At 41.7% G+C, this 13804-nt stretch overlaps 1 protein-coding gene across 1 annotated transcript in view; it reads right to left on the bottom strand.

Moving 5' to 3' along the window:
* Positions 1 to 13496, bottom strand: part of LOC139462336 (uncharacterized) — a 28608-nt gene extending 15112 nt beyond the window's left edge. Inside the window, exons 1-2 of the mRNA XM_071243987.1 lie at positions 13423 to 13496; positions 6032 to 7238 (exon numbers count right to left, since the gene is read on the bottom strand). Coding sequence (XP_071100088.1) covers positions 6032 to 7069 — 1038 coding nt within the window. The 5' untranslated portion in view covers positions 7070 to 7238; positions 13423 to 13496. The remainder of the gene's footprint in view (positions 1 to 6031; positions 7239 to 13422) is intronic.
* Between the last annotated feature and the right edge of the window lie 308 nt (positions 13497 to 13804).

Below are 13804 nucleotides of genomic sequence, written 5' to 3' on the forward strand. Positions count from 1 at the left end.
AACGAGACTTTGATAAAAAGCCTAGAGGACGCTCTTGCCCCGGGAAGACGCTATTGTCGGGACATGTCGCGGTTTGTGGAGCAGTGGGCAACGGTTGGGAATAAATCATTCAGAGTAGTGTTTCTGTTTCGTTCATGTGTGTACCGAACCCTCTCACATAAGAAGATTCCACCCATCATCTGATACAAATTACCTGATCAGAAGCCAGATAGTTACAATGGTTACATGTCAAGAAACCCGTGAAGATCCGGGGTAGAATAGGTCTTCACCAACCCATGCTTGCCGTAAAAGGTGACTATGCTTGTCGTAAAAGGCGACTAACGGGATCGGGTGGTCAGGCTCGCTGACTTGGTTGATGCATGTCATCGTATCCCAAATGCGTAGATCGATGCTCATGATGCCAATAACTGGATTGTCTGGTCCAGACTCTATTATTTACAGCCCGCCGTCATATAGCTGGAGTGCGGCGTTAAACAACAAACAAACAAACAAACAAAAACATGTCAAAACAATGGGTGACTGTGACCTGTAAGATAAGTGAACCGTGACACCATAAACTTTGCTCTGTCAACTTTTGCAATGCGTACTTCAATGGCAGCTTCGCTTCATGAACAATTGTAAAAAAATGTCTGCTAACAAGTCCTTTTTGTTGACCACGAACGAATATTTTTGTGTTACTTGAAGAACTCAAAGAAACCCATATCGACGACATGTTTGTCGTCGTGAAGAGTGTCCACGTTTCAACTTGTCATGGTGGTCGTGACGAAATGTTGAAATCATTGACTAAATATGCTGATATCACTCGTGAGATAGTAAAAATGAACAAATCAATTTGAATGTTAAAAGAAATGAACACGAATTACAATGAAGATCGTTGTTGGTAAACTCATTCTGTCAACGGACTTTGGATCTCGAGGCCATCTCATCATGAGATCAAAATAGATGTGTAAAAATAAATTGGTTCAATGAAGACTGGGGTAAAGAATGAATTTTCAACAACATTACCCCTACCATGTTTGAAATGTTGTAAATTTGTGTCGGAAAAAGTTAATTTTTTAATTTTTCAAAGATAAGATTCGAAGATTCCCATTAGCAGTTGTGTGTTATGCGTAATGTTTTGCTTAATTGTTAATCAAATTGATTTTAATCAAATTATATTTTAGCAAATCAAACCATGAGAAGTAGTCTTTGAATGCTGACTTTTAGTGTCAGTACTGTTTGTTTTATAACATCGCTAACGTAAGATATTTTCGATTGAAAATCAAACATATGATAAAATCAAATATGAAATGCATAGTTTCTTTTGCCCAGGGGCGGTCGGGTAGCCTAGTGGTTAAAGCGTTCGCTCGTCACGCCGAAGCACCCGGGTTCGATTCCCGACATGGGTACAATGTGTGAAGCCCATTTCCGGTGTACCCCGCCGTGATATTGCTGGAATATTGCTAAGAGCGGCTTAAAACCAAACTCACTCACTCACTCACTCACCCAACGACATATCTTGATTGAAAGTAACACTACATCTACAACTTCCCTATCTTACACAAGACGTTCTTTTCAATTTCCCTTTCCAGCACGAGATAATCTTTTCAGCATTATGATCATTATGATTTTGTCGGAGTAAAATGTTGAACAGTGAATAAAAAAAGGATATTGTGAAATGTGACATAGGAATACATATTTCATTGCCCGACGTCGGAAGATCGATATCGCCTTTGATATGTCATTGATTTCTCTAAGTCTAGGAAAGTGTCGGTGTCAGTTCAGTTCATCCTTTGTACGACAACACTGTAACTGTATCGTGACAGGCACTACTGACAGCGTTATAAAAGGCAGGGCAAACACGTTGGCATAAATCCTTTGGTTTTCCTAACTTATGATCGCCACCCAGGGTCTACGATACAATTAACCCCTATAATCCGGACCCCGGTACTTACTTACTGAGGAACGTCTATTAAAACAGCGACAAAACTCTTCCCATGATCATAAGAAATCATACCTTTTAACGATTCCGACTGCATCATAACAATGTACACCCCCGGGCAAAAGGAAGTGTACACTTGAAAATTGGATTTCAAAAAATATAATTATAACGTTACCAAAACGTTACTATGATGACCTGTTGTGAAATACTCATTGATGTGGTGCATGTGAGTGAGTGAGCGAGTGAGTGAGTATGGTTTTACGCCGCTTGTAGCAATATTCGAGCAATATCACGGCGGGGAACACCAATAATTGGCTTAACACAATAAACCCATTGGGAATCGAAACCGGGTCCTCGGCGTGACGAGCGAACGCTTTAACCACTAGGCTACCCCAGCGCCCCTAAGTGCATGCACTATCGCCCATGGTATCCGTAATACATACGAGGGGCGTTTAATAAGTTTTGCAACTTCAATATAAGACCAAGTCGCATTCTATCTTTTGCACTTTTATTTTTCAATATAATCTTCATTCACCTCAATACACTTATTCCATTTGTCCTTCAAGCTTTTAATACCACTTTTATAGAACTCCGCGGATTGGCCCTCTAACCATGCCTAGATGCAGCCTTTATGTCCTCGTTATCCTGGAAGCGTCTTCCACATAGAGCAGATTTCATTTGCCGGAACAGGAAATAGTCACTGGGCTTAAGTCTGGACTGTACAGTTTAATCACCCACCCTACAGTCCAGACTGGGCATGCATTGGGTGGTCAGGCTGTCTGACTTGGTAGATGCATATCATCGTATCCCAATTACGTGGATCGATGCTTATGATATCAATCACTGTAATGTCATGTCTAGACTCGATCGTAGCGCCACCAGGGGCTATTACCAGTTATGTCCCTTCTATGTTCCTTCTATTGACCAATCAAATTCCATCTATCATATCACTTGCATTTGCTTCAAACAAAATGGCGGCGCCCAGTCAAGATTCTCTGCTCAATAATTAACGTCTACATTGTCGGCCTTACCCCGCGAAGTGCATCAAATCACGTGCATCAAAAGCCCGAAAGAATTTGCAAAATATCTGTCGACGCCCAGTTGGCAGTACACATGCTTTGCAAATCCTGCACGTTGAAATCCATGTTGTTTACGAACCGGATGTCCAGTTCGTTACGCGAGTTTGATTGGACTATGCACAGACACTCGTTAGTCCGGCCAAAATGTAACTCCGTAATTGCAGCCTAGTTCGGCAAGGATGGAATCTGGACTTTTATTGTCAGTTAACTCCCTTGCCTCGGGAAGATGAAACATAGGGTACTCCGGATTATACCAGTCAATTTCTGTATTAGATGAAGGATTACGTTCTTCATTGCACGGGCGGTCGGGTAGCCTAGTGGTTAAAGCGTTCGCTCGTCACGCCGAAGACGCGAGTTCGATTCCCCACATGGGTACAATGTGTGAAGCCCATTTCTGGTGTCCCCCGCCGTGATATTGCTCTAATATTGCTAAAAATCGGCGTGAAACAATACTCACTCACAGGTAATTATAGAAATACAAAGGTCACAGTGTAAATATTCTTGCAACATCGTGGAGTGGACACCAGAAATGGGCTTCTCACGCAGTACCCATAAGGGGAATCGAATCCGGGCGTCCGACGTGACATGTAAACGCTTTCACCAGCAGGCTACCCCACCGCCCCGTGTATATACGAACGAACACACTACGTGCATATTTTCCCAGTATTGAAGTGGGAAGACAAGAGATATATTCATCATTAAGACACATATTGATCAGAACGTACTGATGGCATTGCGAGACAACCATGATTGATAGGACACACGAGGCGCGCAGCCTACGTCATGAAATGAACGATGTCCCAACCAGGTATATCCGTGTTTGTTGCCACTCTGTCTGTCAGCTGGAAGATTAACACGTGCACCGTGTTAATGGGCGTGGCCAGCATGAGGATATGCAGCACTTTCTAAGAATCTCTTCACTTAACAGTGAGTGAATTGGGTTTAACGCCGCTTTTAACAGTATTCCAGTTATATCGCGGCGTGTCAGCTTAATGTGGGAGGAAATCCCGAAGTGATGCAGGTCTCAGATGTTTACCACTTCGGTGAAAGCCGAGAGCACGGGTATGGTGCTGACAAACCTAGAAACATAATCGGGGCGAACTGGGATTCGAACCCACAATCATAGGTTTCTGGCGTGCCCAAGGGACGCAACTCTTCACAGCGAATCGCGGCGCCTTAGACGACTGGGCCACCCGTGTCCCCCTTCACTTAACAGAAGTTGTCCGTCACAACTGAGTGTCGGTACCACGGTGTAACAATTATGTGGGCTCATCTTCCTGAGGCAAGGGAGTTAACTGACTATGAAAGTCCAGTTTCCATCCTTGCCGAACTAGGCTGGTATTATGGAGTTACATTTTGGCTGGGCTAACGAGTCCAACGAAATCGAAATCCGGTTCGTAGACTGTCGTGCTGATTTCGGTCGATTGCAGGATTTGCAAAGAATGTGCACCGCAAACTCGTTGTCAACAGATATTTTCCAAATCTTTTCATGATTTTAATCAAGGTGCTAACGTGATTTGATGTGATGTAAGACCCGTTTTATCACAACACAGATCTTGATTATCGATCAGATCGTCTTGAGTGGGCGCCGCTATTTTGGTTGAATCAAATGCAAGTGATACGAGAGGTGGAATCTGATTGGTCCATAGGAGAGGTTTAGGAGGGAAATAACTCGCAATAGCCACTGGTGGCGCTACGATCGAGCCAAGGAATTCTAGCCTAGTTCGGCAAAGGTGGAAACTGGACTTTTTAAGTCAGTTAACTCTCTTGCCTCGGGAAGATGATGTGGGCTATGTCATATTGAATTATGTATGAGATATGAATATTAGTCAGGATAGTATACTGCTCAAAAGAAGTTACAGAAGACACGAATTTTTCATATGGCTACTGTTAATCTGTCATGATTTCTTTTGAGGAGAATATTATAATTTTTACAACAATTCGAAACAGTCTCAGTAGGGGCCTGGTGAGGAAGGTTAGTAATTAAATGCCATGACGATTCCCCATATGTTTGTAAATTTTTGTTTAACGGCGCACTCAGCAATACTCCAGCTATGTGACGGCGGTCTGTAAATTATCGAGTCAGGACCAGACAATCCAGTGACTGACATCATGAGACTCCATCTACGAAATTGGGATCGATCTTTGATGTCTAATCTACCCGTGACCCAAATAGAGTTAGAGGGGTTCGATTCCCGCATGTATGCATTGTGCGAAAAACATTCTTGTTATCTTGCTGGAACATTCACTCACCACAAGGGGCGTAACCTACTCAACAGCCTTACTATAACAATCTGTTCATTTATTTTCCAAATTTTGCCTTAAATAGACATTTTAAAGTTAAGGACGTTTATATATCAAATATACGAAACGGTGTGGTTGGACGAGTGCTTATCAAGGCCCTAGTGCCATCACAACATAAAATGCCAAGCAAAAGTGAGTGAGTGATTATGGTTTTACGCCGCTTTTAGCAATACTCCAGCAATATCACGGCGGGGGACACCAGAAATGGGCTTCACACATTGTACCCATGTCGGGAATCGAACCCGGGTCTTCGACGTGACTAGCGAACGCTTTAACCACTGGGCTACCCGACCTGCTATTGTTGTAATCCACTGTATCCATATTGTATAATGGGCCGGTGGCCTCTTTACCGAAATAAACTCACTCACTGGGCTACCCGACCGCCCATCCAGCCAAAGAAAGCATACAAATGAAAACTCGATTTGACCAAAACATTACAAACGTTATCAAAACGTTACTAAACTCGAAACAGTCGCCGAAGCACTGCAAACTTAAGTCCAGAACACAACCATGAGACCCGTATCACATACATCACCATCAATCATTTCCTGTTTGTTTCAGTTTTAACCACCATCAAGCATGGATGTATACTTTCTTTTGCCCGTCGGTTCAGATACAACGTGTGAAGCCCATTTTTGATGATGGTGTTCCTTGAATATTGCTAAAAGCGAAGTAAAACAATTCTCACATTCTCACAACAAATCAAAATTTATATAATTATTCTTACCCTTCTCTTTGCAGCCGCCTCCGCCTCCTGAGCACTTTCAGCAGCATCAGCCATCTCTTGAAGACGTCGAGTGCTGTGGCGAGATCTCCGCGAGTCACTCGAACGCTTGCTTCTTCTCGATTCCGAAGACCCTCTGGATTCCAAGGCCTGGCGACGACGGTACTTAGCCTGGCTCCATTTCCGAATCCGGGTTACAGTGTCGGAAACCTGAAAGAAGGTCCTGAACGACGGCCTAGGGCCCGTGTGCAAGATGGCAGTTATTGTGTCTTGATTGTTAACACCACTCGATGGACCGGAGTCGACGTAGTTCTTGATAACAACAGTCGCAGGCCTTGTTACATTCTGAGCATTAAGACGGGCCTCCCTACCACTCAAAACCCGACCCGAACTGCCTACAGCACTCGAGGGTCGGGAGTTTCCGCTCTGAGGTCGGCTTGAAGATTTTGTTCCACTTAACGGACGTCCAGAGTTGTTCCCGCTGTTGTCCGGCGTCCCACTTAATTGACGTAGACGGCCACTAGACGGCCTGTTCCTCCTGCCATCACCATTTAAAGGAGGGCCAGTTTGACCGTTCCCGCTTAAAGGTCTGCTGGGGGATTTTATTCCAGATAATGGTCTCTTTTGTCCAGTATTAGAATTACCTCGGATGCTTCGGAGGCGTTCTTCGATAAGCTCAGTCAGAGCCTCGGCAGTTGCGATGGCGTTGTCGGTTTCTGTCGTTACGCCATCGTCGACGGGGGATTTGGGTCTAACACGACGACCCACAGCTCTTGTGTTTTCCAAACCACGGATTTCCGCGCTGCTTGGTCTCGAGTTTTCTTTCGATTCTGATTCGTCTTCTTCTTCAATCACGTCACTCCTCTTGGCACCGTAACCTTGTCCCGACCCCACAGGATCAGGAGCCGCCCGTATTCTGTCCCTAGATCCTCCACCCTCGTCGACAGTGTTCCTGTCTCCTGGGATTCTAGCCGTCGTCGTAGCGTTTGTCAAGCCCGATGGCTCTCTTTGTTCCCAAACCTCCGTCAATGAATTATCCATGTTATTGAATTTATTTGTTCGCTGCTAGTTTTAATCTCTGGTTGGAGACATCAAATAGATATCTCTGTCAATACAGAGTACGGCCATGACGTGAAATCGAAGGTGTATGGAACCGCATGGCTATTTATCCTCCAGTTAAGAATCCTTTATATAGTGGTCGACCCAATGACTGAAATATAAACAGTACATGTCATGATCAAATTATATCCGATGTAGACGGCGACCGTCTTCACGTCGTCAAGAGAAAGTATGCAGGTTACTCAAAGGGCTGAATACAAGCTCCCTACATAGCGTGTTCATTGAGGTATGACTATCCTTTGGTGTTTTCAATGGTTCCAGTCTTATTCAATATTCATTATCACTGTAAGGATCTTATGTCATACGAAACGCAGTTTGATTGTTATAAAATGACAAAATCGATTCTGGCTGTTTTATGAATCGTGCATTGAAAGATTACAAGTTTGAAGAGAACAGCATACCTGATCGTACAAAATCGAAGATTCGATTCCTATTCTATAGATAACTAATGACGTCGAGTAATTGAGTTTGGTTTAACGTGGCTTTCAACAGTATTTCATCCTTTAGTAATGCAGGTCGGTTACGTGTTTGGTTATTTTGCTTACAAACCTAGAAACATAATCAGGTCGAACCGGGATTCGAACCCAGATCATAGGTTTCTGGCGCAAGGGACGCAGCTCTGCACAAGGAGCTACGGCGCCTAAGACCACTGGACCACTCATATCTCTTTCAATATAGCTGATTGACATCATGAGCATCGATCCACGCAACTGGGAAACGATGACATGCATCAACCAAGTAAGCACCTGTACGTTGTCGTGTTTAGTCATTAATGACATACAGTAATTCATTCTTACAAGACTTTGTTGTGTATGGTTTTAAAAAAAGGGATTTAGTAAAGTCATATTTATCACAAACTAAACGAAAGTGGTATTAATCCTCCAATGTATTCTCATTTCGCCAGGTGTGTTTTCTCAATTCCAGTCAACGATCGATACTGCGCCGGAGCTAGCCTATATGTTGTCAAATAAGGCTAACAATAATCAAAGAATATCAATGAAAGACATTTCTGTCAGTATATATCTTTAGGAGTTTGTTTAATAGAATCAGCATCCTCTGGTACACATTGATTATTCCATATATACTTAACAAAAACAGTTCAGGGTCATGAATATATTTGGAGATATTTTTTTGCAGTAATGACTGACCATACAATTTCATAAAAATATCCCCACAAATATTACTGATCCCTAACTTATTTTGTCCAGTATATAACTAAAACCATTTACAATATGTTGACTTGTGGAATTGTACCCCCAGTTCATCTCACCGTGCTTTATATATGATAGTGTAACTTGTCCTCGGAAGCCTAGTATCATTTTAAGAGTGAATGAGTGAGTGAGGATTTAACGTCCTGTTATATCACTCCGTGTCAGCTTAATGTGGGAGGAAAGCCCCATGTGATGCAGGTCTTAGATGTTTACCACTTTATTTAAACCCACGAGCACAGGTATGGTGCTGACAAACCTAGAAACATAATCGGGGCCATTCGGTATTCGAATCCACAATCAAAGATTTCTGACGTGCCGAAGGGAAGCAACTCTGTACAACTCTTAGGCACGCCAGAAACCTATGATTGTGGGTTCGAACCCCGGTTTCCCCCCGATTATGTTTCTAGGTTTGGCAACTATACCCATGCTCGTGGGTTTCATCGAAGTGGTAAACGTCTGAGACCTGCATCTCTCCGGGCTTACCTCCCACATTAAGCTGACACGCATTGAAGTCAACCGTCTCACTCACTCAGTTCAATATAAACATACACATAATGGACATGACACTCACCGAAATTGACAGCGCTTCATTACGACTAATACACTTGTACACGTGTGTCAGCTGAAATCGACGTGGCTCACTAAACACACTTGCCCGTCAGCTGTCATAACCCCACGTGTCTATCACGCGCAATACACAACTGTTGACAGGTGCGAGGAAAACGTGCGATATCCTACGACAAAGTTGTCTATTCACATATCGTACCCATGACTGACCTTATCAACCCAGAATTGAATTTAATATTGAGTGTGATAACTTCTATATGCGTTCATCAGATCAATCTACAGATTATCTTTCCTTATCGATCTCTATGGGGTACAATATTAGGGTCTCCCATTCACGAAGGAATGCCACTTGTGATGGTAAAATGGAGCTGAAATGGACAAGGCCGCATGGGCAATTACAAACTACAGCGAGACTGAAGGGTGGGGTGTAAGTGAGGTTATGAAGAGAGATCTATTGTGTGCAAACATGTATTATCTACTGTCTAAGGGTGGGTGTCGTGTGTTGGGTAGACTTGCACAAGTCTATAAGGCAATAATTTTTAGTTTTATCTAGTTTTTTCTTGATTATATAAATAATAAGAATAAGTTATCCCTTTAATAGACTTGCGTCCACTTATTTAAACTTGCCTATTATAATGACCTATAATACACCAATAAAGTCAGTTCAGTATAGGCTTGGAGCAAGGCTATGTGCTCGGTGATTGCTTGTGTTAATAGGGTAGTCGTACGCAGGCATGTCAATGACAGCGCACCCGGACAGACATGCATGTATTTGCAATTGACCTATACATTAGATCCGGGCTCGTCTCATTGTCAAAATGGTTTAGCTGTTAGTTTTTAATCGGCTCATTTATCTTATCAAGAGTTTAATGACGATGACATCTCACAAAAGTTCTTTTTTAGAGCGTGGGGGATATTTTAGGCACATCGTTTGAAGACCAACCCTGTTTTTACATTTATTATAAAAAAAATGACGTAAAATACAAATACTTTCTGGATAAAATTCAGTTGTCATGGAAACACAAACAGGTCGCGTATGCATGCAACAGATATATTTAAGAGAGATGGGGAATTTCAAACTTGTCATGGATTTATCTTGTTAATAGTAAACGTTATCAATCATGATTTAAATATATCCCTGTGGCACGTGTGTGTTTAGGCGTTTGTGCTAATACCGTCACCTATATCAGCTCCTGGTTTAAATAGATGGTGTTGGGTAATAAGTCGCAGTCAATACGTGGGGTTAATGTCGTGTGATTAGTGACAGGAATGTCTCCCTGATATTTTCATATTACCCGGAAATGCTAGCCTGTCAACTGGGAGGGAGTCTGAATGCAATCTCCTCCGTCTACCCGCTATCAGCCAATGACCTGACGGGGCTGTACAGGGCAGCAGGGCATGGACAGCAGGTCAATGCTGACAAACAGTTGCCGATACAAGAATGCCACACAGTCAAAATAGTATCAATAGTAGTAGTAGCAGTAGTAGTAGTAGTAGTAGTAGTAGTAGTAGTAGTAGTAGTAGTAGTAGTGAGTGTGGTTTTACGCCGCTTTTAGCAATAGTCCAGCAATATCACGCCGGGGAACACCGGAAAATGGGCTCCACATATTGTACCCAGTAGTAGTAGTAGTAGTAGTAGTAGTAGTAGTAGTAGTAGTAAATAATATTGGTAATGAAATGCACAATAAAGCGCCAAATCTACAGTCTGTATATTGCTCAGGGCGCTACATTGACAACGGTATAAGGATCTATACCGAAACGTATAATAAAGAAGTTGTTATCCATAACTTGTATAGAATCCGCTCAGTAACACAACCCTCAGACATGGCCCGGGAGGTGGCGGTACCAAGGGACGGCGCAAACATACATTTGTACTTTTAAAAAACAAACACTCGGCGTTCGTAATATCGGTAACACAAACGCGCTTTCAATTCGTGAAGATATTGAGCTGTTTACAAAAAGCCTTTCTGTCGACAACAATATGCATTTCTCCCGAGCCGCCTGCATAACAAAATATGAATACGTTACAGCTGTTGAAATACTTATCTGTGACGAGTGGTACATATGTTGAAATGAACACGGTTTCTATTGGTTTGTATTGCCTAGAGTCGGTGTATATAGACACGTGTATATTGCAAAGCGGGGTGACTATTTCAGATGGACCTGTGCAATGAAACCGTTTGTATATGAACCCGGCTTCGCAACGTGTATATGTGACGGGTGGTTTCTATTTCAATTGTGGCGTTTCATTGATAGTGAGTGTGCTTTATTACTGTCATATCATTATGGGCTAAAAATATGCAAGTCTGGGCCATCAAACCAGTGGTTGATGGTATGAGCAACGAAGCCCGTTATACGTTATAACCACCATATCGACCTTTCATGCGGCTCTAAATATCCAAATAATGTGTACACGTATACAAAAATAATTGCTTTGTGTTTGTATTGATCTATATGAAGAGAGAGGTTTCGTTTTACACCGCTGGCTCAATTGCGCAGCTCGATGCTCATGATGTCAGTCACTGGATTGTCAGATCAAGACTCGATTATTTACAGACCGTGGTCATATAGCTGGGATATTGCTGAGCGCGGTGTTAAATAACAAAATAAACAAACAAAACAAAACAAAACCGCGTCGTAATTGATTGTCAACTGAGTGTGGCGTTAAACAACAAACAAGCAAACAAACCCAGTTGTGTAGATCGATGCTCATGATGTCATTCACTGGATTATCTGTTCCAGACTCGATTATTTACAGACCGCCGTCACATAGCTGGATATTGATATTAAACAACTAACATACAAAAAACTAACAAACAAACAAAGAAAACATGTCAGGAAATTTGTTTCGACATCGCCCAGATGAACGGTCATTTACACTTCCACTCATATAATTTTAACCACTATCTATTCTACCTTTTACGCCTTAAGGAATCTGTTTCGGTAGATACTCTAGACAAATTATTCTCTAGCGTTGACGTTTTATATCTCTATAAAAGATCGATACACAATCATTATTTACATCGATCAATACATGTATATGTACGGAGAATATGTTTAATGTAAACTACTGGGCAAAAGAAACTGTACATTTGAAAATTGGATTTGACATTAGCAAAACGTTGCCAGGTTGAAATCAGTCGTCTAAACACAACAAACGTAATGTTAGAAACACAACCATGAAACAGTATCAAATACATCACCATCGAATACACAGTTCTTGTTTGTTTCATTTTATTTGTTTGTTTGTTGTTTAACGCCGCACTCAGCAATATTCCAGCTATATGACGGCGGTCTTTTTAAACAATCGAGTCTGGACCAGACAATCCAGTGATCGACATCATGAGCATCGATCCACGCAATTGGGATCGATGACATGTATCAACCAAGTCAGCGAGCCTGACCACCCGATCCCGTTAGTCGCCTTTTACGACAAGCATAGTCGCCTTTTACGGTAGGTATGGGTTGCTGAAGACCTAGTCTACCGCGGAATCTTCACGGGTCTTTGTTTCATTTCAAGCTACAGTCTAACATAAGTGTATACTTTCCTTTGTCCAACAGTGTATATCACGGCGGTCAGCTATGTGTAGAGGGAAAGCCGAACCGGACGCATGTCGTCAACATTAACACGCTGATGAAACTTGCCTAGCTTGCTAATGTAAATCATAATAATAATTATAAAGTTATAGTAAACCTCATATAACTCGCAGTCAGGTTCGATCCACTTTCTCAAGTTGATTTGATTTTTATTTCGTTGAAAAGAAAATATGTTTACGTACGTGAAGCAACAATCATGATAATAACCTATATATATTTACTGTACATCAAGATGTGTCGTAAATGTTTGAAGGTATTTATTTTGGTTAAATAATATTCCATTTTGGACGACGACTGCAACAATCGTTAAAATACATATTTTACTGGCGCTTTGTTTACTTTCGTTTTGAAAATTTCGTATGACTGGTTTCGGGGCGATCTTAGGCCACAAATAGGCTTCTTCGCGCCATTCTATCCTGCTTGGAGTGCAAGAATGGTAGTAGATATAATGGACGACGTGGGCAAGGAAGGCCAATTTACGCAAACATAATACCATTAATCATATGAACGAAACCTGAATACAATATTGGTGAAAACAAAAGACAAAAAGAGACTTTATTTTGTTTACATATAAAACGATGTTGAGACTTCACTCCAGCAAACGTAAACTGGAGTTACCTCCCTTAGGTAATGTCAAAAGGCGAGCGGAAAATGTAACTAAATGTGAATGTTTAAATAAAGACCACATAGATAAGCCCGCGAAAATTACTTTTACGTGCTAGGGAATACCTAAACAGTATTATGAAAATTACAACAGTTGATAACTATTAAACGTTGTGTTTAACATTTAGTTATATACCTATACCTGCATATTGTAGATTATAGATTGTTTTGTTGTAACAGTATAATTATGTTACAACTATCAGTTAGACTGATTAAGAAGACGAAAGTTTTACTTGCCACACAAGGATCCAAATAACATCAAATCCGCAGTTATTAGTATCCAAATGCAATATGATGTTCACAGTTCACAGTCATCGCGTCAAATACATTGCACCGAGCATAGCATCAGAAAGAAAATCGATCTCACCTCGGTTAAACTCGGGTATATCTTCCCATTCAAAGCCAACAAACACCGTTTGAAATGGGACCGACGCCTCGATAAAATCATTCATGCTCTCAATCTTTTATAGAAAGGAAGTCGTTAGTTGTTCATTTTATTTCCCGTTAAGAAATACAACAAAAAGAAGAAACGCTCAATACATCTGTGCTCATATAGAAACATATCTAGCCTGCTAGGGTCATTTTTAACCCACGGCGAATGAGCTATCACAATAATTGC

Source organism: Haliotis cracherodii, unplaced genomic scaffold (assembly GCF_022045235.1).
Source record: "Haliotis cracherodii isolate W230 unplaced genomic scaffold, xgHalCrac1.p SCAF_15, whole genome shotgun sequence".
Lineage (NCBI taxonomy): Eukaryota > Metazoa > Mollusca > Gastropoda > Lepetellida > Haliotidae > Haliotis > Haliotis cracherodii.